The 27,455-nt window shown below is 46.0% G+C and overlaps 1 protein-coding gene across 2 annotated transcripts in view; it reads right to left on the minus strand.

Annotated features, from left to right (window-relative positions):
- Nucleotides 1–1,404: 1,404 nt before the first annotated feature.
- PLPP6 (phospholipid phosphatase 6) overlaps nucleotides 1,405–27,455 on the minus strand; it is a 58,655-nt gene continuing 32,604 nt past the window's right edge. For both annotated transcript variants that reach the window (XM_063940250.1, XM_063940249.1), the window contains exon 3: nucleotides 1,405–2,159. In XM_063940250.1, coding sequence (XP_063796320.1) covers nucleotides 1,798–2,159 — 362 coding nt within the window. In that variant the 3' untranslated portion in view covers nucleotides 1,405–1,797. The remainder of the gene's footprint in view (nucleotides 2,160–27,455) is intronic.

A 27,455-nucleotide genomic window follows, 5' to 3' on the forward strand; every position in this document is an offset into this window, starting at 1 on the left:
TATCCATTGGCTATGAGAATGAGGCTTAGGCGATACCACCTCATGTTAAATAAGTCACAATGAATAATGCAGGTTTAATGTCTCGTGACGGCCACGGGTATTTAACCAAACTATATTGCATGTGACACTTAACCAATACAAATACACATCAGTTACATGTGTCTACCCAGCATGACTCTGGACATAACCAAAACAGCCCAAAGCACAACAAAGCATAGCCAGTACCAAGTGCTAAGCATGAACCAAGACACCACTGTCACTCTCGTAGCATGGCCTGAAGGGAAGGAATACTTTTGTCTTTTTTTCAGATGCAAACTCCCGAGTTGCACAAACTGCATGTACTCAACATGACCCCTAGCTAATAGGTGCAAATTTGTAGAATTCCTCAATGTCTTTGCGGATTACAAAGTATTAACAATGTTTTGCAAATAATCAAATATAAATGGACCTGTCAGACATAACCACATTGGTATCAAAAACATCAAACAGATTTTTTTAAATGAGCTTTCATACACACTGTAGCAGATGCAGCAATCTCACTTAAAATACCCCTTCTGATCGAGACGTCACCATGGAGATTTTATTTTTCACCCATGGTGGAGTCACTTACATTAGGCAGAAATCAAAATAAAAAGATAAAATGCAAAAAGGTAAATAACAAAGAAAATTAATTCTAAATTAATTTTACCACTACATCATAAAAATCAGTATAAATGGTGACACAATCAAGCCAGAAATATCTAGTCTCATTTCTGCAACTACAAAAAAACTTCCACTGTACTGTACTCGACAAATAAAAAATGGAATTTAAACAATGGAATGATTTATTACCAAAAATAAAAACTTGCTTTCACTTTTTAATTTGCACTCAGCGGATCCTAGCTGATTGTTGATTGGTTGGTATGGGTTACAACACTTTGTTAATATTTAACCCCAACTGTCTTTATACATTGTTCCACTATAGTTCCTGCACTGAAACATTTCATGCATGTCATCCATCATTAAGGCTAGCTGGCAATGGTGGGGCAAAAATTCAAGTTATGCTGTTGGAAAAGATGCGGTGCTATAGATTAACAGTACCAGGTGAACGGATTTCCTTTCTCTCAGAGAAGAATATATTGGTCTCTCAGACAATTCTAATGAAAGTTGACTATTATGATAGATTGTAATTTTCTTAAAACCACCACCCATAAAAGGGACATATAACAATGTAGACTTTTTTTTCTGAATCCTGAATGAATGAATAAAAACAAAATAAAATAAAACACAAATTTTGATATTTGACATGAAACAAACCAAAATCAGCACAGTGATGTTCTACTAATACAGGATACAATTATTTAAAAATAAAGATTACTGTGTTTAAGGGTAATTTCAAAATATACTTGAAATAAAACAAATAAATCAAAACATACTGTTTTTATCAAATACAAAATAATTTACCAAAAACTATCAGCTGAAGAAAAAGTAGAACAATTTATATTTTATACTTCCCTCTTCAACACTTGGATTTTTCTGCAAAAATGTGTGATGTCCATGGCTCATAGACCAACACTGCAGCAGAAAAAATGCTGGATTTGGAGTGCAATGCTTGTACAGCTAGTGCAGTCTACTGATCTCTTCTTATATCAGTCACTTTTTTTGCCTAAGTGCTGTATGCGTCTGACCCCTCAGAGGTATAGTTGGAGGTCCATGTACCAAAAGCTTCAAGATGTGGTGGGCAATCTAGTTGTATCCATTGGCAATGAGAATGAGGCTTAGGTGAAGCCACCCAAAAAAATACCAACTCCTGTTACTTCACATATTGAATAGAGCAGGTAATGTAGTTGGTGACAGCCACAGGTATTCAACCAAACTATATTGCATGTGCCCCATGAAAAATCCAAACAGCACATCAGTTACATTGTGTCTACCCAGCATGACTCTGGACAAACTAACCACAACAGCCCAAAGCATCACAAGGATCCTGACTGGCACAGCCAGTACCAAGTGATTAAGCATGAACCGAGACACCATTGCCGCTCTCGTAGCATGGCCTGAAGGGAAGGAATACTTGTCCACAGAGAAGGTAGCGAACATGTCCATGCGATTTTGTGTAGGTCGTCGCCGCTTCACTATTCCTTTCACTATCCCTACAAGAATGATATCCAGCAGTAGCGCTGTGGGAAAGAAAATGTGGTTGGTAAATAAAACAGTAATCATTCACGCAGTACACAATAGTTACTATGGAGGCTTGTTAAATTATTTACCTCATTGCTCAATTTACAGGACCAACATTACTACTTCTGGATTTTCAAAAAAATATTTAGATTTTATTTTTCTCTGACGTCCTAGTGGATGCTGGGACTCCGTCAGGACCATGGGGAATAGCGGCTCCGCAGGAGACAGGGCACAAAATTTAAAAGTTTGACCACTAGGTGGTGTGTACTGGCTCCTCCCCCTATGACCCTCCTCCAAGCCTCAGTTAGGTTTTTGTGCCCGTCCGAGCAGGGTGCAATCTAGGTGGCTCTCCTAAAGAGCTGCTTAGAAAAAGTTTGTTAGGTTTTTTATTTTCAGTGAGTCCTGCTGGCAACAGGCTCACTGCAACGAGGGACTTAGGGGAGAAGAAGTGAACTCACCTGCGTGCAGGATGGATTTGCTTCTTAGGCTACTGGACACTAGCTCCAGAGGGACGATCACAGGTACAGCCTGGATGGGTCACCGGAGCCGCGCCGCCGACCCCCTTGCAGATGCCGAATAGAGAAGAGGTCCAGAAACCGGCGGCAGAAGACGTCTCAGTCTTCATGAGGTAGCGCACAGCATTGCAGCTGTGCGCCATTGCTCTCCGCACACTTCACACCAGCGGTCACTGAGGGTGCAGGGCGCTGGGGGGGGCCCCGTGGGCAGCAATGTAATATACCTATTCTGGCTAAAATATATCACATATAGCCCCTGGGGCTATATGGATGTATTTAACCCCTGCCAGGTTCCAAAAAAACCGGGAGAAGAAGCCCGCCGAAAAGGGGGCGGGGCCTATTCTCCTCAGCACACAGCGCCATTTTCCTGCCCAGCTCCGCTGCGAGGAAGGCTCCCAGGACTCTCCCCTGCACTGCACTACAGAAACAGGGTAAAAACAGAGAGGGGGGGCACTTATTGGCGATATTTATAATATTTGAGCTGCTATAAAGGGAACACACTTATTAAGGTTGTCCCTATATATATTTATAGCGCTTGGGTGTGTGCTGGCAAACTCTCCCTCTGTCTCCCCAAAGGGCTAGTGGGGTCCTGTCTTCTATCAGAGCATTCCCTGTGTGTCTGCTGTGTGTCGGTACGTGTGTGTCGACATGTATGAGGACGATGTTGGCGTGGAGGCGGAGCAATTGCCTGTAATGGTGATGTCACCCCCTAGGGAGTCGACACCAGAATGGATGGCTTTGTTTATGGAATTACGGGATAGTGTCAGCACGCTACAAAAGTCGGTTGACGACATGAGACAGCCGGCAAACCAGTTAGTACCTGTCCAGGCGTCTCAGACACCGTCAGGGGCTGTAAAACGCCCTTTACCTCAGTCGGTCGACACAGACCCAGACACTGACACTGAATCCAGTGTCGACGGTGAAGAAACAAACGTATTTTCCAGTAGGGCCACACGTTATATGATCACGGCAATGAAGGAGGCTTTGCATATCTCTGATACTGCAAGTACCCCTTTTTGTGGTATTATGTGGGGTGTGAAAAAACTACCGATAGTTTTTCCTGAATCAGAGGAACTGAATGAAGTGTGTGATGAAGCGTGGGTTACCCCAGATAGAAAACTGCTAATTTCAAAGAAGTTATTGGCATTATACCCTTTCCCGCCAGAGGTTAGGGCGCGCTGGGAAACACCTCCTAGGGTGGATAAGGCGCTCACACGCTTATCAAAGCAAGTGGCGTTACCGTCTCCTGATACGGCCGCCCTCAAGGATCCAGCCGATAGGAGGCTGGAGAATACATTAAAAAGTATATACACACATACGGGTGTTATACTGAGACCAGCAATCGCCTCAGCCTGGATGTGCAGTGCTGGCGTTGCTTGGTCGGAGTCACTGTCTGAAAATATTGATACCCTGGATAGGGACAGTATTTTACTGACTATAGAGCAGTTAAAGGATGCATTTCTTTATATGCGAGATGCACAGAGAGATATTTGCACTCTGGCATCAAGAGTAAGTGCGATGTCCATATCTGCCAGAAGAAGTTTATGGACGCGCCAGTGGTCAGGTGATGCGGATTCCAAACGACATATGGAAGTATTGCCGTATAAGGGGGAGGAATTATTTGGGGTCGGTCTATCGGATCTGGTGGCCACGGCAACGGCCGGAAAATCCACCTTTTTACCCCAGGTCACCTCCCAGCAGAAAAAGCCGCAGGCTTTTCAGCCGCAGTCCCTTCGTTCCTATAAGAACAAACGAGCAAAAGGACATTCATATTTGCCCCGAGGCAAAGGAAAGGGTAAGAGACTGCAACAAGCAGCTCCTTCCCAAGAGCAGAAGCCCTCCCCGGCTTCTACAAAGGCGTCAGCATGACGCTGGGACCTTACAAGCAAACTCAGGGGCGGTGGGGGGTCGCCTCAAACATTTCAGCGCACAGTGGGCTCACTCGCAGGTGGACCCCTGGATCCTGCAGGTATCATCTCAGGGTTACAGGTTGGAATTCGAGAAGTCCCCTCCTCGCCGTTTCCTAAAGTCTGCTTTGCCAACGTCTCCCTCCGACAGGGCGACGGTATTGGAGGCCATTCACAAGCTGTATTCTCAGCAGGTGATAGTCAAGGTACCCCTCCTACAACAGGGACAGGGGTATTACTCCACGCTATTTGTGGTACCGAAGCCGGACGGCTCGGTAAGACCGATTCTAAATCTAAAATCTCTGAACCTGTACATACAAAAATTCAAGTTCAAGATGGAGTCACTCAGAGCAGTGATAGCGAATCTGGAAGAAGGGGATTTTATGGTGTCCTTGGACATCAAGGATGCTTACCTTCATGTTCCAATTTGTCCTTCACACCAAGGGTACCTCAGGTTCGTGGTCCAAAACTGTCATTATCAGTTTCAGACGCTGCCGTTTGGATTGTCCACGGCACCCCGGGTCTTTACCAAGGTAATGGCCGAAATGATGATCCTTCTTCGAAGAGAAGGCGTCTTAATTATCCCTTACTTGGACGATCTCCTGATAAGGGCAAGATCCAGAGAACAGCTGGAGGTCGGAGTAGCACTAACCCAAGTAGTGCTCCAACAACACGGGTGGATTCTGAATTTTCCAAAATCCCAACTGATCCCGACGACACGTCTGTTGTTCCTAGGGATGATTCTGGACACTGTTCAGAAAAAGGTATTTCTTCCGGAGGAGAAAGCCAGGGAGTTATCCGATCTAGTCAGGAACCTCCTAAAACCAGGAAAAGTATCTGTGCATCAATGCACAAGAGTCCTGGGAAAAATGGTAGCTTCTTACGAAGCGATTCCATTCGGCAGATTCCATGCACGAACTTTTCAGTGGGATCTGCTGGACAAATGGTCCGGATCGCATCTGCAGATGCATCAGCGGATAAAATTGTCCACAAGGACAAGAGTGTCTCTGCTATGGAAACCTCTGCTTCAGGGTCAGCCGGTGTTGATTCAGTCGGACAACATCACGGCAGTCGCCCACGTAAACAGACAGGGCGGCACAAGAAGCAGGAGGGCAATGGCAGAAGCTGCAAGGATTCTCCGCTGGGCAGAAAATCATGTGTTAGCACTGTCAGCTGTGTTCATCCCGGGAGTGGACAACTGGGAAGCAGACTTCCTCAGCAGACACGATCTGCACCCGGGAGAGTGGGGACTTCATCCAGAAGTCTTCCACATGATTGTGGTCCATTGGGAAAGACCAATGGTGGACATGATGGCGTCCCGCCTCAACAAAAAACTGGACAGGTATTGCGCCAGGTCAAGAGACCCTCAGGCAATAGCTGTAGACGCTCTGGTAACACCATGGGTGTACCAGTCAGTGTATGTGTTTCCTCCTCTGCCTCTCATACCAAAAGTACTGAGAATTATACGGCAAAGGGGAGTAAGAACGATACTCGTGGCTCCGGATTGGCCAAGAAGAACTTGGTACCCGGAACTTCAGGAGATGCTCACGGAAGATCCGTGGCCTCTACCTCTAAGACGGGACCTGCTTCAGCAGGGACCGTGTCTATTCCAAGACTTACCGCGGCTGCGTTTGACGGCATGGCGGTTGAACGCCGAATCCTAAGGGAAAAAGGCATTCCGGAAGAGGTCATCCCTACCCTGGTAAAAGCCAGGAAGGAGGTGACTGCACAACATTATCACCGCATTTGGAGAAAATATGTTGCGTGGTGTGAGGCCAGGAAGGCCCCGACGGAGGAATTTCAACTGGGTCGATTCCTACATTTCCTGCAAACAGGATTGTCTATGGGCCTCAAATTAGGGTCCATTAAGGTTCAAATTTCGGCCCTGTCGATTTTCTTCCAGAAAGAATTGGCTTCAGTTCCTGAAGTCCAGACTTTTGTAAAAGGAGTACTACATATACAGCCCCCGGTTGTGCCCCCAGTGGCACCGTGGGATCTTAATGTAGTTTTGGATTTTCTCAAATCCCATTGGTTTGAGCCACTCAAATCGGTGGATTTGAAATATCTTACATGGAAAGTAACCATGCTACTGGCCCTGGCTTCAGCCAGGAGAGTGTCAGAATTGGCGGCTTTATCGTATAAAAGCCCATATCTGATTTTCCATTCGGACAGGGCAGAACTGCGGACGCGTCCTCACTTTCTGCCTAAGGTGGTTTCAGCGTTTCACCTGAACCAGCCTATTGTGGTGCCTGCGGCTACTAGCGATTGGGAGGATTCCAAGTTGCTGGACGTTGTCAGAGCATTGAAAATATATATTTCAAGGACGGCTGGAGTCAGAAAATCTGACTCGCTGTTTATACTGTATGCACCCAACAAGCTGGGTGCTCCTGCTTCTAAGCAGACGATTGCTCGTTGGATTTGTAGCACAATTCAACTTGCACATTCTGTGGCAGGCCTGCCACAGCCTAAATCTGTCAAGGCCCATTCCACAAGGAAGGTGGGCTCATCTTGGGCGGCTGCCCGAGGGGTCTCGGCATTACAACTCTGCCGAGCAGCTACGTGGTCAGGGGAGAACACGTTTGTAAAATTCTACAAATTTGATACCCTGGCTAAGGAGGACCTGGAGTTCTCTCATTCGGTGCTGCAGAGTCATCCGCACTCTCCCGCCCGTTTGGGAGCTTTGGTATAATCCCCATGGTCCTGACGGAGTCCCAGCATCCACTAGGACGTCAGAGAAAATAAGATTTTACTTACCGATAAATCTATTTCTCGTAGTCCGTAGTGGATGCTGGGCGCCCATCCCAAGTGCGGATTGTCTGCAATACTTGTACATAGTTATTGTTACAAAAAAATCGGGTTGTTATTGTTGTGAGCCGTCTGTTCAGAGGCTCCTACGTTTGTCATACTGTTAACTGGGTTCAGATCACAAGTTGTACGGTGTGATTGGTGTGGCTGGTATGAGTCTTACCCGGGATTCAAAATCCTTCCTTATTGTGTACGCTCGTCCGGGCACAGTATCCTAACTGAGGCTTGGAGGAGGGTCATAGGGGGAGGAGCCAGTACACACCACCTAGTGGTCAAACTTTTAAATTTTGTGCCCTGTCTCCTGCGGAGCCGCTATTCCCCATGGTCCTGACGGAGTCCCAGCATCCACTACGGACTACGAGAAATAGATTTATCGGTAAGTAAAATCTTATTATAAGAGAGTTGAAAGGAAGACACATATTTGTCATGTTTCTTATTATATCACGGTTACAGAAAGATGCAGCTCATCAATTACATAACAGAGAACTGTGGGCTTGGTACATGTGAGAAATTACAGCTCTTTTAAAAGCTTTTAGGGAAACAGACACCTAGCCACAGTTACAGTAACATAATAATTTCTGCTTGGCAAAAGGTTTATTTTACGTCTGTAAATAAATTTTACGTCTGTAGAGTGTATTTAGGAAGAAAACCAAGGCTCAATACAGACCCCCTCCCATGTTCATTTCAGGAAGAAGAGGACTAAAGGCTACAGACGCCCAGTATATTTATTTTATTTTTACTTACAAGACTGAGCAGTATCCATAGCGACACAGAATAACAGCAGGCAGCTAGTAAGAGGATAACTTAGTTGGGGTATTCTGCTGTATCTCCCCAAGTACAGACCCTGGTAAATGAAACTTACCTCATTCTTGCAAATCCAGCTGTAAAATGAGGAAATGCCTTGCAACAAATGCAGTGGGTGAGTCCTTCAGGCCTAGTAAGTCCGTTTGATCACAGGAACATTCCTTCCTACTTGGTAGACTAATTCTTTATAGCAGGGGTGGGGTACCTTTTCTCTGCCAGGGGCCACTTGGATTTTTTAAGATCATTCACGGGCCATATTTTAAGCAACTAACACCCCCTCCCCACAAAAAAGCATGCACCCTTACACATAATGACTACATTAGTGCTCCTTACACATAATGTCTCCCAGTATAGTGCCAGTTTCCCATGATGTCCCCAGTATAGTGCAGTTACCAATAATGTACCGAGTATAGTGCCAAGTACACACAATGTCCCCAGCAGGGCACTCACCACCACTGCAGGACAGGTCCCATCCAGACTTCTGCCAGCAGACTTCGGTGAACGGGTCTGCTAGAAGCCAGGCACAGGAGTCAGGAAAACAGCAGAAGCTCAGAAGACATGTGGGGAACACACTCAGACAGCGCGCAGAGTGCACTCGTAACCCACGTCCCCCTCGGCCAGGCCACACCCCCTCCTAGTCCCACCCAAGGTTGCCAGGTAACCCACGTCCTCCTCCGTCCCACATGCTACCGACCTCCTCCATCTGTCCCCTCCATTGGATGCAGTCTCCCTCCTCTCCTGCGTTTTCCCTGTTACTCTGGCCGGGCCAGGCAAAGTGGCTATGTGGAGCTTATACGGCCCACGGGCCGGATGTTCCCCACCCCTGCTTTATAGGATGCTAGAACTAGAGATGTGCACCGGACATTTTTCGGGTTTTGTGTTTTGGTTTTGGTTCCGCGGCCGTGTTTTGGATTCGGACGCATTTTGGCAAAACCTCCCTTAAAAATTTTTGTCGAATTCGGGTGTTTTTTATTTAAAAACCCCTCAAAAACATCTTAAATCATAGAATTTGGGGGTAATTTTGATCCTACAGTATTATTAACCTCAATAACCATAATTTCCAGTCTATTCTGAACACCTCACAATATTATTTTTAGTCCTAAAATTTGCACCAAGGTCACTGGATGACTAAGCTAAGCGAACCAAGTGGCCGGCACAAACACCTGGCCCATCTAGGAGTGGCACTGCAGTGTCAGAGAGGATGGCATTAAAAAAAAAAATAGTCCCCAAACAGCACATGATGCAGAGATAAAATAGGATTTTAGTACCTACCGGTAAATCATTTTCTCTTAGTCCGTAGAGGATGCTGGGGACTCCAAAAGGACCATGGGGTATAGACGGATCCGCAGGAGCTTGGGCACACTATAAAGACTTAAACTGGGTGTGAACTGGCTCCTCCCTCTATGCCCCTCCTCCAGACCTCGGTTAGAAAACTGTGCCCAGGAGAGATGGACAATTTCGAGGAAAGAATTTATTGTTATAACACGGTGAGTGTCATACCAGCTCACACCTCAAACACCTCGTAGAACGAGGCATTCAGTAGAATACCAGCCAACGGCATGAACAAAACACAGCCACATGCTGAAAGAATCTGTAACACAACCCGTGTGTCCACATAAACAAAAATGAAGACCCCGCATGCTATGTCATGAACAACGGTAGCAACCGCCAGACAGAAAAGACACCCCACCAGGGTGTAACCAAAAGCCATAACTGCAGACACAGTACGCACTGGGATGGGCGCCCAGCATCCTCTACGGACTAAGAGAAAAGGATTTACCGGTAGGTACTAAAATCCTATTTTCTCATACGTCCTAAAGGATGCTGGGGACTCCAAAAGGACCATGGGGTTTATACCAAAACTCCAAAACGGGCGGGAGAATGCGGACGACTCTGCAGCACCGAATGAGCAAACATAAGGTCCCCAAAAATCAGGGTATCAAACTTGTAGAGCATAGCAAAAGCGTTTGATCCCGACCAAGAATCCGCTCGGCAAAGCTAAACCGCCGAGACTCCTCGGGCATCCGCCCAAGAAAAGCCCATCTTCCCAAAAGAATGAACTTCCACCGACTTTGGTGACAGCAAATCAGCCGTAGAACGACCATGCCAAACCGCATCACAGATTCAGCACGTAACAGACTGCATAACGCAGTCTCCCAAACCAAGCTGGGAACATACCAGACAAACAGAGTCTCTGTTTCTCCAAACTGAGCCAAATTGACAACCTACATACTCAAATCACTGGCTAGATCAAGGGAATTTGAATCAGCTAATGCCTAAGTAACCACCGGCATCAAAATAGACCGATTTCTGCGAAACCCAGAAACCACTCTTGGTAGAACTACCAACCGAGTACTCAATTCTTCTCTATCCACCTGAAAGATCAAATTAGGCTCTTGTGAGACAAACCCACCACTTCCGACACCTGCCTTGCGGACGTCAAAGCCAATAGCCTGACCACTTTCCAAGAGAGAAATTCTGTAAAGAAACTTATTAGGCTTGCCTCCACACCGGCTTGTAAAGCATGGATAAGCACAACCTAGCTGAAAGTCCTCCATAGGAGCCTTCCTGGATACACACCGAGACACATAATTACTCCAACAACGGTGGTAACGCTTCGCCGTTAGTACTTTCCTAGCCTGAAGAATTGAGGAAACGACTTCACTGGGAACTCCCGATCGGCGTAGGATATGGCATTCAACTGCCCCACCGTCAGACGCAGCAAGTCCTGATACACACCCTGATCTTGTTGTAACCTTACCGCCCCGTAAAGGAAGAGGGCAGTAATTTTCTATGAGTAAACCATGAAAAACTGGATACCCAACCCTCGCTGGCTAGACCGGATTTAAGAGGATCACCGGAACCTCTGATCATCTTACGCTTACCACTGTCAGAAAAGTGAAAGCGGAGAGGCCACATAAACCGACTAAAACGTCCACGGTGTCACGAGGATTTCCACTGCTATATCTTGAGTGTCCCTTGACCTGGAACAATCTCCTTGAGGCCTCTCGTTGAGGCGAGATGCCAACATGTCCAATTGCGACACTCCTCAAAGACTTGTCACGTCTGGGAAAGCTTCTCGATGATGACTGGATTTTCCCCTGCAGGATATCGTGTCAGCAGAGGCAATCTAATTCTCCGTCGTTTACTTCCGGAACGAAGACTGCTAATATAGCGTTTACCAGACTTCCCACTCAACTGCAAACTGTACCTCTACTGCCATTGCCGCTTTGCTCCTTGTTCCGCCATAGCGGCTTACTTACGCCATTGCTGACAATTCGTCTGGCAGAATTAACACGGCAGAACACGAAAAATACATTCGTCTAAAATAGCTCTTAATTCAAGAAAGCTTACAGCAGACAAATTTCCCAACTTGACCTCATCCTCTTGAAATACGTCCCTTGCAAAGGACTGCTCCCCAGCTTTGAAAATCTGTATGCACGGACACCCGGATCTAAACCTGGATCCCTAACCGTCATTCCTCTAGAAGGAAAGAACCGAGCAGACACCACAGAAGCGATGTCCTGGCCGTTTTGATTATATTCCGGTGCATGCGCAGGTGAGACCCGGACCACATTTCCAACTGGTCCCATGAAAACCACTCTGGTATTAGACCTGCTCATCGAAAAAAAACCTCTTAGGCCGCACCGATCTGTCTTAATAATGGAACATATTGATGAGGTGTCACTCCAATCCGATCCAACTCTGGATCCTCAGACCTCTTTCCACAGGAAAAACACCGAACCTTAACCGGTCAGTATCTACTCTGAAACCCACTTCTGACAACTGCGTCGTTGGGAACAACAGCCAATCCCTGCGCCGAAGAACAGTCAGAGAGAAACAACGATATGTACCTTTATACAGGGACAACCAGACTATGTCCTGAACGTGACGCACCTCTGTATGGCGTCGCGTACTACGTCCCCTTCCATAGGGGAAAGGCAAGAACTAATAGAAAAAACAGTAAGGGGAAACAACCGTAACTCAGAATGTCCCCCTTTTGCTTCTATAAATAACTCACAGGTCCTAGTCTATTCCTGGACTAACTGAAAATTAGTAGACAAGTGGTCACCGGAGTGGGGACCATCCAGATAGACTCAGCGACAAGTGGTGTATGTAGTGGAAACAGAAAACTACGTCCACTTCTGCGAACCTAACAAGGCTGCAGAACACTTACCTTTTCACCCTCCACTGTCTACACAGAAAAGGAAAAAAGAACGGTATCGAACCGATTAAAACGACTGCATCCCACAAAAGAATGCGTCACCAACCGTTGTGAAGGAGGCTAACTCACGAATTCAGACTTACCAGCGGAAACCGCCGAGATTGACTGAACAGAGGCCACACCAAACACCTGTATACCTCCCACCAGCTTCTCCCGGAGACCTCCTCCGCATTTTTCCGGTCAAACCTCCTGCTGTCACATGGCAGCCTGCTGTAATGTTATAAGGAAAAATAAACATAGGCAAGCCTACCCACTCTGGGTAGGATAATTCTATCGGATGCCTACCCGACTACAACACTCCCTCAAGTGCATACAGTGCAAATAAGGTCAAAGTATAGAAATAAAATTTCACTTTGCTGCCTGTGTATGATCCTTTGCGACCGGGCTCTGCGTCGACCAGGAGTTGACTGTCATAATTTTCTCTCCGCGTTGTGAAGAGAATAATATTCGGACTCCTTGAGAGGATCGAAACCAACTCGTCACGGCCAATCTAGAGCTTAAATCAACAGAGCGACCAGCACATGATAAGAATACCATTATTTCAGCATTCATGAATATACATCATGTAATACACAATAGAACACATATATCCTCACCATGCATATATAACCTATATTTACATATATACACATATAGTGACAGTAATGTGTTGCGAATGTGTATGAGCATGTACTGACATGCCCCCGATGTGGATCTACCAGGAACGTTATGGTCGACAGAAACTTAATAAATGTCGACAGCAAGGAATAGTAAGTGGGCAAAAAATAATAATAATAATCACGGAACCCCGAGGGGTCTGAGGGAAGTAATACAAATACAATTTTGATAACACTCCCCCCCCCCATATACATATATATATATATATATATATATATATACATACATACAGGTACAAGGCCAGAACAGCCTGATAATTCTTTACCCAGGAAATACCGTTGATGCCGACTGGGCATCCATGAACAATTGTATCTCCCCTATCGTGTTTACTGTGTAAGTACACAAACACCCATTTGCTAATACTTAATTTTCCGAATCAAGTACCGCAATACGCCGGCGAAGCCGACAGTTATCCCCACAGCAGCTTATGACAAAGCCCTCACACCTGCCGACATATGTCGACTAACCAATAGTGGGTACAAACAGGGAAACAGTGAATTTATGTAATATAAGAGTGATTACGCGTCCATTATAAAACATAATGCTATACGACAACCACATAGCATTAAAACACTGTGCCCCCCCCCCCCCCCCCCCCCCTGACGGGGATCTGAGGAAAATGGCGCTGAGTCTATGAGGGCTAAGCTCCGCCCCTTCCCGGCGCGCTTACCCTCTCAAACATATATACATATATAACTTTAAATTGAACTGGGGGCTTATATACAGGGATTAACCACCTGTATATACCCCTATATGTACAAAAACGCAGCCCAGGGCGCCCCCCCGCGCCCCGCATATCGTTGGTGTGTGGGAGCGACGGAGCGCAGCGTGCACGCTGCGGTGCCCTGGCGGGGTGAAAACACCCGGTGTCTGGATATGTTCCCCCGCCCGGGATGATTTAACAAATGCTGCCCAGGGCGCCCCTCCCCCCCCCCCCCCCAGCGACCTGCACCCATGGAGCCGGCGGCGGTGGGAAAATGGCGCGCAGTGCGCTACTACACGCTGGCGGGGGTCCGGGACACGGAGCCCTGGCACCGCCAGCATAAGTAATTACGAACAGAAATATGCTGTCCAGGGCGCTCCCCCCCCTGCACCCGTGGGAGCCGGCGGCGGGGAAATAATGGCGCGCAGCACAGTTATATGCTGGCGGGGGTATGATATACGATAGCTAGGTACCGGAATGCTTTTACGCCAGCCTTAAGAAGAAATCAGCAACCTGCTGCCCAGGGTGCTCCCCCCCCCAGCGCCCTGCACCCTGTGGGTGCCGTTGGTGTGTGGGAGCATGGAGCGCAGCGCAACCGCTGTACCTCCGTTACTGAAGTCTTCTGCCGTCACTGAAGTCTTCGGTTCTTCTAATACTCACCCGGCTTCTTTCTTCTGGCTTCTGTGAGGGGGTGACGGCGTGGCTCCAGGAACAAGCAGCTAGGCGCACCAAGTGATCGAACCCTCTGGAGCTAATGGTGTCCAGTAGCCGAGAAGCAGATCCCTTGAACTAAGAAGAAGTAGGTCCTGCTTCTCCCCCCTCACTCCCATGCTGCAGGGAGCCTGTAGCCAGCAGGTCTCCCTGAAAATAAAAAACCTAACAAAGTCTTTTAGAGAAACTCAGGAGAGCTTCCCTAGTGTGTGAACCATCACTCCTGGGCACAAAGTCTAACTGAGGTCTGGAGGAGGGGCATAGAGGGAGGAGCCAGTTCACACCCAGTTTAAGTCTTTATAGTGTGCCCAAGCTCCTGCGGATCCGTCTATACCCCATGGTCCTTTTGGAGTCCCCAGCATCCTCTATAACGTATGAGAAATAAAAAAAATAAAAAAAGTGCAAGATGGAATTGTCCTTGGGCCCTCTCACCCACCCTTATGTTGTATAAACAGGACATGCACACTTTAACAAACCCATCATTTCAGAGACAGGGTCTGCCACCCGACTGTAGCTGAAATGACTGGTTGGTTTGGGCCCCAACCAAAAAAGAAGCAATCAATCTCTCCTTGCACAAACTGGCTCTACTGTCCGATTCCCCACCCCTTTCACTGTGCACATCCCCCTCTCACAGAGTATTAATTCGTCCCCACATGAATCCACCATCACAGGTCCCTGTGCACTTTCTGGAGGCAATTGCTGGTAAATGTCTCCACGGGGGAATTGATTATAATTCATTTTGATGAACATCATCATTTCCACGTTTTCTGGAAGTAACCTCCTACGCCGATCGCTGACAAGGTTACCGGCTGCACTAAACACTCTTTTGGAGTACACACTGGAGGGGGGGGCAACTTAGGTAAAATAAAGCCAGTTTGTGCAAGGGCCTCCAAATTGCCTCTTTTTCCTGCCAGTATACGTACGGACAGTCTGACATGCCTACTTGGATGCTGTCACTCATATAATCCTCCACCATTCTTTCAATGGTGACAGAATCATATGCAGTGACAGTAGACGACATGTCAGTAATCGCTGGCAGTTCCTTCAGTCCGGACCAGATGTCAGCTATTGCTCCAGACTGCCCTGCATCACCGCCAGCGGGTCGTTTTGGAAATTTTAGCCTTTTCCTGGCAGCTCCAGTGGCGGTAGAAAATGAAGGAGGAGCTGTTGGCGGGTCACGTTCCGCTTGACTTGACAATTGTCTCAACAGCAGGTCTTTGAACATCTGCAGACTTGTGTCTGCCGGAAAGAGAGAGATACAACGTAGGCTTTAAACCTAGGATCGAGCACGGTGGCCAAAATGTAGTGCTCCGATTTCAACAGATTGACCACCCGTGAATCCTGATTAAGCGAATGAAGGTCTCCATCCACAAGTCCCACATGCCTAGCGGAATCTTTCCGTTTTAGCTCCTCCTTCAATCTCTCCAGCTGCTTCTGCAAAATCCTGATGAGGGGAATGACCTGACTCAGGCTGGCAGTGTCTGAACTGACTTCACGTGTGGCAAGTTCAAAGGGTTGCAGAACCTTGCACAACATTGAAATCATTCTCCACTGCGCTTGAGTCAGGTGCATTCCCCCTCCTTTGCCTATATCGTAGGCAGATGTATAGGCTTGAATGGCCCTTTGCTGCTCCTCCATCCTCTGAAGCATATAGAGGGTTAAATTCCACCTCGTCACCACCTCTTGCTTCAGCTGATGGCAGGGCATGTTCAGGAGTGTTTGCTGGTGCTGCAGTCTTCGGCACGCGGTGGCTGAATGCCGAAAGTGGCCCACAATTCTTTGGGCCACCGGCAGCATCTCTTGCACGCCCCTGTCATTTTTTTTTAAATTCTGCACCACCAAATTCATTGTATGTGCAAAACATGGGACGTGCTGGAATTTGGCCACATGTAGGGGGTAATTCTGAGATGATCGCAGCAGCAAGTTTGTTAGCAATTGGGCAAAACCATGTGCACTGCAGGGGGGGCAGATATAACATGTGCAGAGAAAGTTAGTTTTGGGTGGGGTGTATTCAAACTGAAATCTAAATTGCAGTGTAAAAATAAAGCAGCCAGTATTTACCCTGCACAGAAACAAAATAACCCACCCAAATCTAACTCTCTCTGCAAATGTTATATCTGCCCCCCCCCCCCCCCTGCAGTGCACATGGTTTTGCCCAATTGCTAACAAACTTGCTGCTGCGATCATCTCAGAATTACCCCCGTAATGCACACACAATATTGGTGGCGTTGTCCGATGTCACAAATCCCCAGGAGAGTCCAATTGGGGTAAGCCAATCTGCAATGATGTTCCTCCGTCTCCGTAAGAGGTTGTCAGCCTCTTATGGAAAGTGGTGATACAAAGCGTAGCCTGTCTAGGAACGAGTTGGCGTTTGAGAGATGCTGCTACTGGTGCCACCGCTGCTGTTGTTGTTGCTGCGGGAGGCAATACATCTACCCAGTGGGCTGTCACAGTCATATAGTCCTTAGTCTGCCCTGCTCCACTTGTCCACATGTCCGTGGTTAAGTGGACATTGTGTACAACTGCATTTTTTAGGACACTGGTGACTCTTTTTCTGACATCTGTGTACATTCTCGGTATCGCCTGCCTAGAGAAGTGGAACCTAGATGGTATTTGGTACCGGGTACACACTACCTCAAGCAATTCTCTAAGTTCCTGTGAACTAACGGCGGATACCAGACGCACGTCTAACACCAACATAGTTGTCAAGGCCTGAGTTATCCGCTTTGCAACAGGATGACAGCTGTGATATTTAATCTTCCTCGCAAAGGACTGTTGGGCAGTCAATTGCTTACTGGAAGTAGTACAAGTGGTCTACCGACTTCCCCTCTGGGATGACGATCGACTCCCAGCAGCAACAACAGCAGTGCCAGCAGCAGTAGGCGTTACACTCAAGGATCCATCGGAGGAATCCCAGTTAGGAAAGGACTCGTCAGACTTGGCAGTGACATGGCCTGCAGGACTATTGGCGTTCCTGTCTAAGGAGGAAATTGACACTGAGGAAGTTGGTGGCGTGGTTTGCAGGAGCTTGGGTACAAGAGGAAGAAGGGATTTAGTTGTCACTGTTAGTGGACTGCTTCCGCTGTCACCCAAAGTTTTTGAACTTGTCAATGACTTCCGATGAATGCGCTCCAGGTGACGTATAAGGGAGGATGTTCCTAGGTGGTTAACGTCCTTACCCCTACTTATTACAGCTTGACAAAGGCAACACACGGGCTTGACGCCTGTTGTCCGCATTTCTGTTTAAATAATTCCACATTGAAGAGGAGAGTTTTTTGGCATTTTGACCAGGCATGTCAATGGCCTTATTCATCCAACGGACAACAGGTGTCTCCCCGGGTGCCTGACTTAAACAAACCACCTCACCATCAGAATCCTCCTGGTCAATTTCCTCCTCAGCGCCAGCAACACCCATATCCTCATCCTGGTGTACTTCAACAGTGACATCTTCAATTTGAATATCAGGAACTGTACTATGGGTGCTCCTTTCAGCACTTGCAGGGGGCGTGCAAATGGTGGAAGGAGCCACCTCTTCCCGTCCATTGTTGGGAAGGTCAGGCATCGCAACAGACACAATTGGACTCTCCTTGGGAATTTGTGATTTAGAAGAACGCACAGTTTTTTGCTGTGCTTTTGCCAGCTTAACTCTTTTCATTTTTCTAGCGGGAGGATGAGTGCTTCCATCCTCATGTGAAGCTGACCCACTAGTCATGAGGAACATAGGAGAGGGCCTTAGCCATTCCTTGCCACTCCGTGTCGTAAATGGCATATTGGCAAGTTTACGCTTCTCCTCGGATGCTTTTAATTTAGATTTTTGGGTCATTTTACTGAACTTTTGTTTTTTGCATTTTACATGCTCTCTACTATGACATTCGGCATCGGCCTTGGCCGACGACGTTGATGGCATTTCATCATCTCTGCCATAACTAGTGGCAGCAGCTTCAGCACTAGGTGGAAGTGGATCTTGATCTTTCCCTATTTTACCCTCCACATTTTTGTTCTCCATTTTTTAATGTGTGGAATTATATGCCAGTAATATATCTGGAATTAGACGGCATTAATGTCTGGAATTAGATACCACTAGATAGATACCAGATACCACTGTGACTGGAATGATGATGACCTATGCACAGTGACAGGACACTACCACAGCACCCTACAGCAGCAAGATGCAGCACAAGACAATGGACTTTTAGTCACCACAATGCAGCAGCGATAATAATGAGCACAGATACACTGTGCACTGTTCAGGATAATAGAACTGAGTGACACTGGGCAGCGAGAACAGCACTGGACTACTGTACTGTACTACCATATATTGGTCAGTGGTCACCACAATGCAGCAATGATAATAATGAGCACAGATACACTGTGCACTGTTCAGAATAATACAACTGAGTGACACTGGGCAGCGAGAATAGCACTGGACTACTGTAATGAACTACCATATACTGGTCAGTGGTCACCACAATGCAGCAATGATAATAATGAGCACAGATACACTGTGCACTGTTCAGGATAATAGAATAGAGTGACACTGGGCAGCGAGAACAGCACTGGACTACTGTACTGTACTACCATATACTGGTCAGTGGTCACCACAATGCAGCAATGATAATATAATGAGCACAGATACACTATGCACTGTTCAAGATAATAGAACTGAGTGACACTGAGCAGCGAGAACAGCACTGGACTACTGTACTGTAATACCATATACTGGTCTCCACAATGCAGCACAGATATTGAGCTGAGATTTGCTGATATTGGGCTATTCGGGCAGAGAACGTAGCCATGTCCTCTCTCTATCTCGACAATGCACGAGGGAAAAAAAATTGTATAGTAGGCTGCGCTGTGATGTAAAGCTGCTCAGGTTGTTTAGAGGTGAGTTGTTGGGATTTTATCTTAGACCGAGCGCTGTCTGTTCTAATGTTCTATGCAATGTGTGGCAACTAAAAAAATTATGTGCAATGTGTAACAACCAAAAATAAAATAAAATGAAAATCTAATTGAAAATTATTATTTTTTTTTTTATAATATTGAAGAAAATATGAAAATGAAATAAAAATAAAAATGAAAATAAAAATAAAGATAAAAATAAAATTAAAATAAAAATAAAAAAGAGAGGGTTAGGAAGGTGGGGAAGGGAAGGAAAATAGTGCAATGTTTACAGCTCCTTTGTTGGAGCTTTAGTTGGAGCTTTTAGACACTAATTCAGGAGAGGAAACAGTCTCTTAATAGAAAAAACTATCCCTATCTTACCCTGTTAGTTTCTTCTTTGCTGAGGCCGTGACCGGGAGTAGCTTCCGGTAGTGTTGGTGATGTTTGCACATGGGGGGTAAATGTGCAAATCCATGCTTCTGACGATAACAGTTGCCAGCACTAGCTTGCTGCTTCTGATTGGCTGATTACAGGCTTACTGCAGAGAGGTCGGCTCTAAACAGCGGCTACAGCACAGCAAGTGGAAAGCAGCCAAAGCCCAGCACCAAGGCAGGACTGACTTACCAAGCTGACAGGAACAAACATCACCAACACTACCGGAAGCTACTCCCGGTCACGGCCTCAGCAAAGAAGAAACTAACAGGGTAAGATAGGGATAGTTTTTTCTATTAAGAGACTGTTTCCTCTCCTGAATTAGTGTCTAAAAGCTCCAACTAAAGCTCCAACTAAAGCTCCAACAAAGGAGCTGTAAACATTGCACTATTTTCCTTCCCTTCCCCACCTTCCTAACCCTCTCTTTTTTATTTTAATTTTAATTTTTATTTTAATTTTATTTTCATCTTTATTTTCATTTTCATTTTTATTTTTATTTCATTTTCATATTTTCTTCAATATTATAAAAAAAAAAAAAAAAAAAAAAAAAATTTTTTTCAATTAGATTTTCATTTTATTTTATTTTTGGTTGTTACACATTGCACATAATTTTTTTAGTTGCCACACATTGCATAGAACATTAGAACAGACAGCGCTCGGTCTAAGATAAAATCCCAACAATGCACGAGGGAAAATGGCGGTGACGCGCGGCTCTTTATATGGAATCCGAATCTCGCGAGAATCCGACAGCGGGATGATGACGTTTTCCCCTGTTCGGGTTTTGCGTGTAAGGCGGGAAGAACCGAGGCTGCCTCGGACCCGTATAAACCACGTGAAGTTCGGGGGGGTTCGGATCTCGACGAACCGAACCCGCTCAAATCTAGCTAGAACTAGTGTTTCCCTTATCAAATTATGGCTTTCTTGGTTTCAAACTTTGTTCTACCTACCATTTTAGAGAATGTTAAGGTACAATTTCATAGAATGGTACAATTTCTACACACTTCTGTCTAGAGTGTATGGGAATTGTGCAGTATTTACTCAGCTAGGATATGATTGGTTGCTATGGCAATACCTTCATTTGTTCTGTTTAGGTTCAATAAATTCCCCTCTCAGATCCCTGTTATTTGCTTTGTTCTTTCAGCCCTGCAACTAAGATTAAGTAACAGGACTGTTGCATGCATTCTCCATCTTCTCGTGGTTGATAACCGGACTATTTTGACAAAAAAATTCTATATTATGCTATGTATCTGTTAAGCGCCTTGAGTCCTATTGGAGAAAGAGCGCTATATAAATAAAATTAATTATTATTAATGTACTCCCCTCCCATAAGTTGCCACATATAGTCTGACAAGTCTGGCAGTGACCATGCTTTAAAAAATAAAAAAAAAGCACAACATTAAAATAGCTTAAGCTGGGTACACACTACACGATGAATGTACCTAGCGGCATCGTGTGTGATGGGACCCGGCAGCAACGAAGCAACGGCAGGGGCCATGATGCATTTGGCAACATGGCCCTCGCTAGTAAGGTCTTCCATCGGCCAACGGAGGAGGTCATTGACGACGCATGGGAGCGCGCATCGTCAGCGACATAGCGGGTACACACTAGACAATGTACCCGATATGTCGGTCCAATAATGCTGGATCGGATGACATATCGTGTGTACCCAGCTTTTGAATTATGAGCATTGCAATCATTAAACAAAACAGGTGGGACAGCGGGACAGTCCCAAAAAAACGGGACTGTCCCACGAAAATCGGGATCAGTTGGGAGGTATGTGTCAGCACACTATCAGCTATATAAAAATTCAGCTATGCCATGTAGAGGTAACAAAATAGAAGTGTAAATAGAGCATGTCCTCTGAAGTCCATGATGCAAAAATATAAATGAACATTATACAGAGCACGGTTGCATAAAAATTTGATTTAAAAAAAAATATAATAATAATAATAATATGATTTAAAATCAGATTTTATTGATGTATCGGATATTTGGGATTTAAATAGGATTTTTTATAGTCATTTTTTTATTTTTAGATGTTTACATCTTGTTTTAGTAATACATGAACAATTTTTGAAGTGAGAACAGTAACAAATTGAACACCGTAATAGAATAAATACACACTAAACAGTTGCATCAAGAAGTACAATTAGGCTCTGACTTTCACTCAATCAGTTGTTTGAGTCAGAGTCAAACATGTACATGTCTTTGCCCACGTCCTCACGTTTGTCCTCAACAGAAAAGGCTCTGTAGCATGCAACCAGTTTAGCTGCTTTTTCATTTCTCAATCTGTTGCGTGTTTTGGATTGTACAAAACAATACATTGAAAAAATCCTTCAATTCCTGTACTTGATGAAACTGCGGTGAACATCTGCTTCAGAAGATTTACTACAGAAGTGTCTAACTGAAGCTGAGCTGCATAGGACATCCACCAGGCTAGAGGAGATACTTGGCGTAAAGTGTCCACTTCAAACATGTGTCGTGCAAATGGTTTCATTAATGCACGAAAGTTGATGATGACCGGCATAATTTGACAATTATTGACTTGAGCAAACTCTATATCAGTCTCAATTTCAGCAGGACTACGCTTTTTACCCCTGTACCTAGGATCAAGTAGATTAGCCAGCAAGTGGGCATCCGTGAGTGCAATTTTAGATCTTGCCTTTGCCATCTTTACTACATTGCTGTGGTGTCTAATCTCTTCAAGATCATCTAACAGCTTCTTCCACACTTGTGCAACCTCACTGATTGTGCAGTTGCGTCTTTGTGCACGATCCAGGGCTACAGCTACAGGTTTCAGTTGAGCCAAATAATCTTCAGCACTCCCCTTAATACCAAAGTTATTAACTTTGTTAATAATGTCTTGTGGGATATCATCTTTGTTTTCATCACATACTCAAACAAGAACAGGCCAGTTTTTCAGAAAGGACTCCAAACAGTCTGCCATAGTATTCCAGCGTATGTCACTTGGTACTATATACTTGGTAGAATCCCCTATACACCATCCAATATTCTCCCCAACTGAGCAAAAAAAAAAAAAAAAGACTGCCCCCACCGACACGTCTATCTCTTTCCAAGCAAAAGTTGTAGTTTAAGCAGCGGCGGGAGCGCTGACTGCGAGTGAACTCTGGGCGCCATCTTGGATTCGGCGGTGTTACCTGCTGCTTGAGCTGCTGAGGCTGGGGACTGTGGAGCTTCTCCTCCGCTCCCACTGTATAATACCTGGACACTGCCGCACTGTGTAGTCAGACTGCAGGGATTACATTATCTGACATTCCTCCTGTGGTCCTGGTGTTGGAATACAGTTTACAGCACGGACCCCGATGTAGCCTGCCTGTCTTTGCTGTTGGAGGTACCTGAGAGATAAGATACAGTGGGCGATGGAGCCCCTTCCCCTCATTCTCTCCTTTGTGCTCCTGTGTTGATTACCAGGACTTACTGTGATTTATTTCTTGTTTGTGGGGAGGCTGTGCAGATTTTGGGAGCGTCTCTCCACCCCCCCCCCCCCCCCCCCCTCTCTTCCTGGATTTTCATTACAACAATAGTGCCTGATGGTCCGGCGCCACCGCTCCTCTGCTGCAACCTGTCTGGCGAAGTTTGCACGTGAAGAACGGACTCCCGTATCCTCTGCATATTCATCTCCGTCTCACGCTGCCTCTTCTCCCCTCTCTCCCAACATGGCGGAAGCTGCTGAAGCTACTCTGTCTCAACTTCTGCAAGCTATTTACGGATTCTGAGACGTGTCTGCATCTCGCTGATAAAGTGGCGGAGGTACAGTACATGTCGATATTTCTTTCATATGCCAAGATATGCAAAAGCTCAGGGACAGGGTTGGGGAGATGGAAAGTCGCATTTCTACGCTAGAAGACTCCTATACACCTATTCCTGCTCGACTAACCTCCCTAGAATCATAGATATCTGCATATAAATTCAAGTTGAGGGATGTCGAGGGACTCCTCAGGCGGAATAATATTCACTTTATGGGCCTTCCCGAAAAGGCAGAGGGTTCTCAGCCGGAGCTCTTTTTGAAAACCTGGTTATTATCCACTTTCGGGAAGGACTCATTTACCCCACTGTTCGCTGTTAAGCGGGCCCACAGAGTTCCCATTCCCTCTTCCTCCGGGTGCACAGCCCAGAACATTCATTGCTAAAGATCCTTCACTACAAAGACAGAGACACTATACTGCGTCTTGCCAGGATTAAAGGCCTGTTGGAACATGGAGGTCAGAGGGTGGGCGTGTTTCAGGACTTTTCGGCCGAAGTTCAGAATTCCCGCTTGCAATTCACACAGGTTAAACAGAAGCTGCGCGATCTTCAATGACAATATTCCATGCTATACCCTGCGCGACTCCAGGTGGTGTCTGGCAACCGCACATACTTCTTTGACACACCAAGGGATGCGTCTGATTGAATTGATTTACAACCTAATCACTGTGCTGCTCCACCTTGAGGGACATTTACGTGTATTCCTTGCTCTAGCATCTATTGCATAATGTCTCCCTGATCGATACCTACAGTAATGCCTTTTGTCAGGGCCGTTACATATATTTGTTACTGGCAAGTTCTTGATGCTAGGTTGGGGACTTCATGTCCTGTAGGTTATGGGGTTTAGCTGCCCGCAGTTAGTTCATTTTTTCCCTTTATAGTTTGACTCTCTTCTAGAGTCTTTGTGATGTTTGGAACCAGGGTGTACCTATGTTTGGGTGGGTATGCGAGGTGGGTTTTGTTATTTTTCTTACCTGTGTTCCTTTTTATGTATGTGTTTCCTTTGTATTTTTTTGTATTTTACATGCAACTTTCTCTATGTGATATTTTTGTGTGGGGGCCGGCTGGTGACGTGCTGGGGTATTGTTGGTTTAGTGTTTTCGTACGCCAATTCTATGCGTCACCATGGTAAACATTCTCTCCTGGAACGTTAGAGACCTTAATGAGAGGGTCAAACGTTCCCTGGTTTTAAAATACCTCAAGACCCACAATCCGGGTTTAGTTTGCCTTATGGAGATGCATCTTGTTGGTGGCAGAGTTCTTTCACTTAAGAAACCTTGGGTGGGGTGTACCTTTTATTCCACCTTCCATTCTAACGCTAGGGGAGTATCGCTACTGATTCATAAAAATACTAATTGTGTGTGTAATAAGGTCCAAATTAACCTGCTGGGTCAAAAAAAAGTTGTAGTTTAACGTTCTGATTTGAATCACGATTTAATCATTTGATTTGAATAGTTTGATTTTAATAATAATAATAATAATAATAATAATTTTATTTATATAGCGCTCTTTCTCCAATAGGACTCAATCGTGCAACCCTGATACAGTAGAAAGGAAACAGAACAAATCTTGAATTGATTTACAATGTTGACTGCATTTCTACGGACGCCACTAGTTACTAATGACATAATTAACACTCAACTGTGGCTCACGCACATTGGGGGTCATTCCGACCCGATCGCTCGATGCAGTTTGTCACAGTGCAGCGATCAGGTCGGAACTGCGCATGCACCGGATCCGCAGTGCGCCGGCGCATGGCAATCGTCGGTACCCAGCGATCGCCTGAGACAGAGGCGGTCGCTGGGCGGGAGGGGGCAGAACGTCGGCATTAAACCGCCGTTTAGGGGGAGCGGTCCGGCCAAAGCAGTCGTGGCCAGATCGTTGGGGTGGCGGGCGGCGGCTGCGTGACGTCGCGCAGCCGCTGCGGCCAGCCGCAGGAGCTGCGCTAGCCGGGAGTTACTCCTCAAATACAAAGGCATCGCCGCTGTGCGATGCTTTTGTATTTGTGCGGGGGGGCCGGCACTGACATGCTGGGCGGACTAGCCCTGTGCTGGGCGTCCCCCCGCATGTCTGAGTTTACGATCTTAGCTGTGCCAAACTTAGCACAGCTACGATCAACTCGGAATGACACCCATTGTGTCTCTCTTTATACCAAAGGAAATAGGAGCTATAGTAAAATCTTACCTTTGTTAACTCTTTCCTTCGTGGTCCATGGGATCCACAGGAATATACCTTGGATATGTCAGGTGGAGACTTGGATTGGCACCAACAGCTTTTGACCTTCTTCCCAGGATGCACTGGGTCACTTCTCCGCACATACCCCGTCCCAGGCTGAGGCTCCACAGTTTAGTAACAAGCCCAAAGCCAGAACCGGAGACGAGAAGGAAGAACAATACACACAGAAACACAAACTCAAGTGATAGGTAACGGAAACTAGTAAGTGATAAGGATAACCCATTGAAGCTAGGTGCGACAGGGTGGGCGCCCTGTGGATCCCATAGACCTCGAAGAAAAGGAGTTCACAAAAGCATGCCAAAGTTTGGTTATTGGCAGGCCAACCCCTCCTGTGGAAACTGTAAAGGACTAACAAGGAGTCTGTCTTTCTGAGAAGACCAATAAGGTCTACGTATAGTTTGAGAGCACGGACCATGTCTCCGTGAATCTTCTTCCTGTAAGAAATCCGGGCCTTGACAGGCTGGAAACACTATAGGTTTATTTATATAGAATGGAGACTACCTTATGAAGGTAAACCTGCTTAGGCCAAAGTACCACCCTGTCCGGATTGAAAAGTAAAAAAATGGGGGAACTACGGGAGAGTGGAAGTTCAAAAGGAGCCTGCTGTAAGACCTGAAGAACCAAGGCTAGCTCCCAAGGAGTTACCGGACGAACAAAGGATGGTTGACTCCATAGTAGGAAGGAATGAGAGACGACTTTGCCCAGTTGATAAGCCAACCATGACTCTGAAGAAAGGCTATAGGTCACCAGTAGGTGATGTTGTAGTATCTCTGGGGACTGTGCCAGAATCAGATCGTCCAAGTACAGGAGTACTCTTATTCCCTGTTTTCTCAAATAGGCCGCCATAATTTCCATGAGTTTGGTGAACACCCTGGGTGCTGTAGATAGACTAAATGGCAGTGCTTGGAACTGGAAATGCTGATGCAGAACAGCAAAACGGAGGTACTGCTGATGAAATGGCACTATAGGCACGTAGAGATATGCATCCTATATATCCAGGGAAACCATGAAGTCCATAGGCTGCATCACCAGAACTAAAGTACAAAGGGTTTCTACGTGAAATTAGGGTACCTTGAGGTACTTGGTATTAAGAATGAGCCAGTACGACCCATTGGGTTTCTGGACCAGAAAAACAGTAGAATAGAACCCCTGGCCCTGCTGTGATGGAGGGACAGGAATTAATTACTGATTGCAGTAAGGTCTGGATTACTGACTTCAGAGCCCAAGCCTGTAAAAGGATCCGCAAGAGGACCAATGAGGAAGAATTGTCTGGGGGGGTATATCGATTTAGAAAAGATATTGCTTACCCGTGAGAGACCACTTCTTGTGCCCAAGCATTCGAGAGATGACACCATGCTCAGGCGAACTGAAGAAGTTGGCCTCCCACCCTGGGATCCCCTAGGGGGAGGCCGGTGCCCTCATGCAGAGGGCTTATCCTCAGTCTTGGTAGCTGGGCGTCTAGTTTCCCAAGACTGTTTGTCTTGGATTTAGAACTCTTGTGGTGTTGGTCTGCCTTGTAAAAGAGATGCCTTTCGCTATACTATGGACCCCGAAGGAAGAGGTCTTAGGTCTTATAGAGATACTGAAGGTAGGCAAGCAGTCTCGGAAGTTGCAAGAGTTTTAACAATCTTGTTCAACTCCTGGCCAAAAATAAA

The sequence above is a fragment of the Pseudophryne corroboree genome, chromosome 9 (genome assembly GCF_028390025.1).
Source record: "Pseudophryne corroboree isolate aPseCor3 chromosome 9, aPseCor3.hap2, whole genome shotgun sequence".
Taxonomy (NCBI): Eukaryota; Metazoa; Chordata; class Amphibia; order Anura; family Myobatrachidae; genus Pseudophryne; species Pseudophryne corroboree.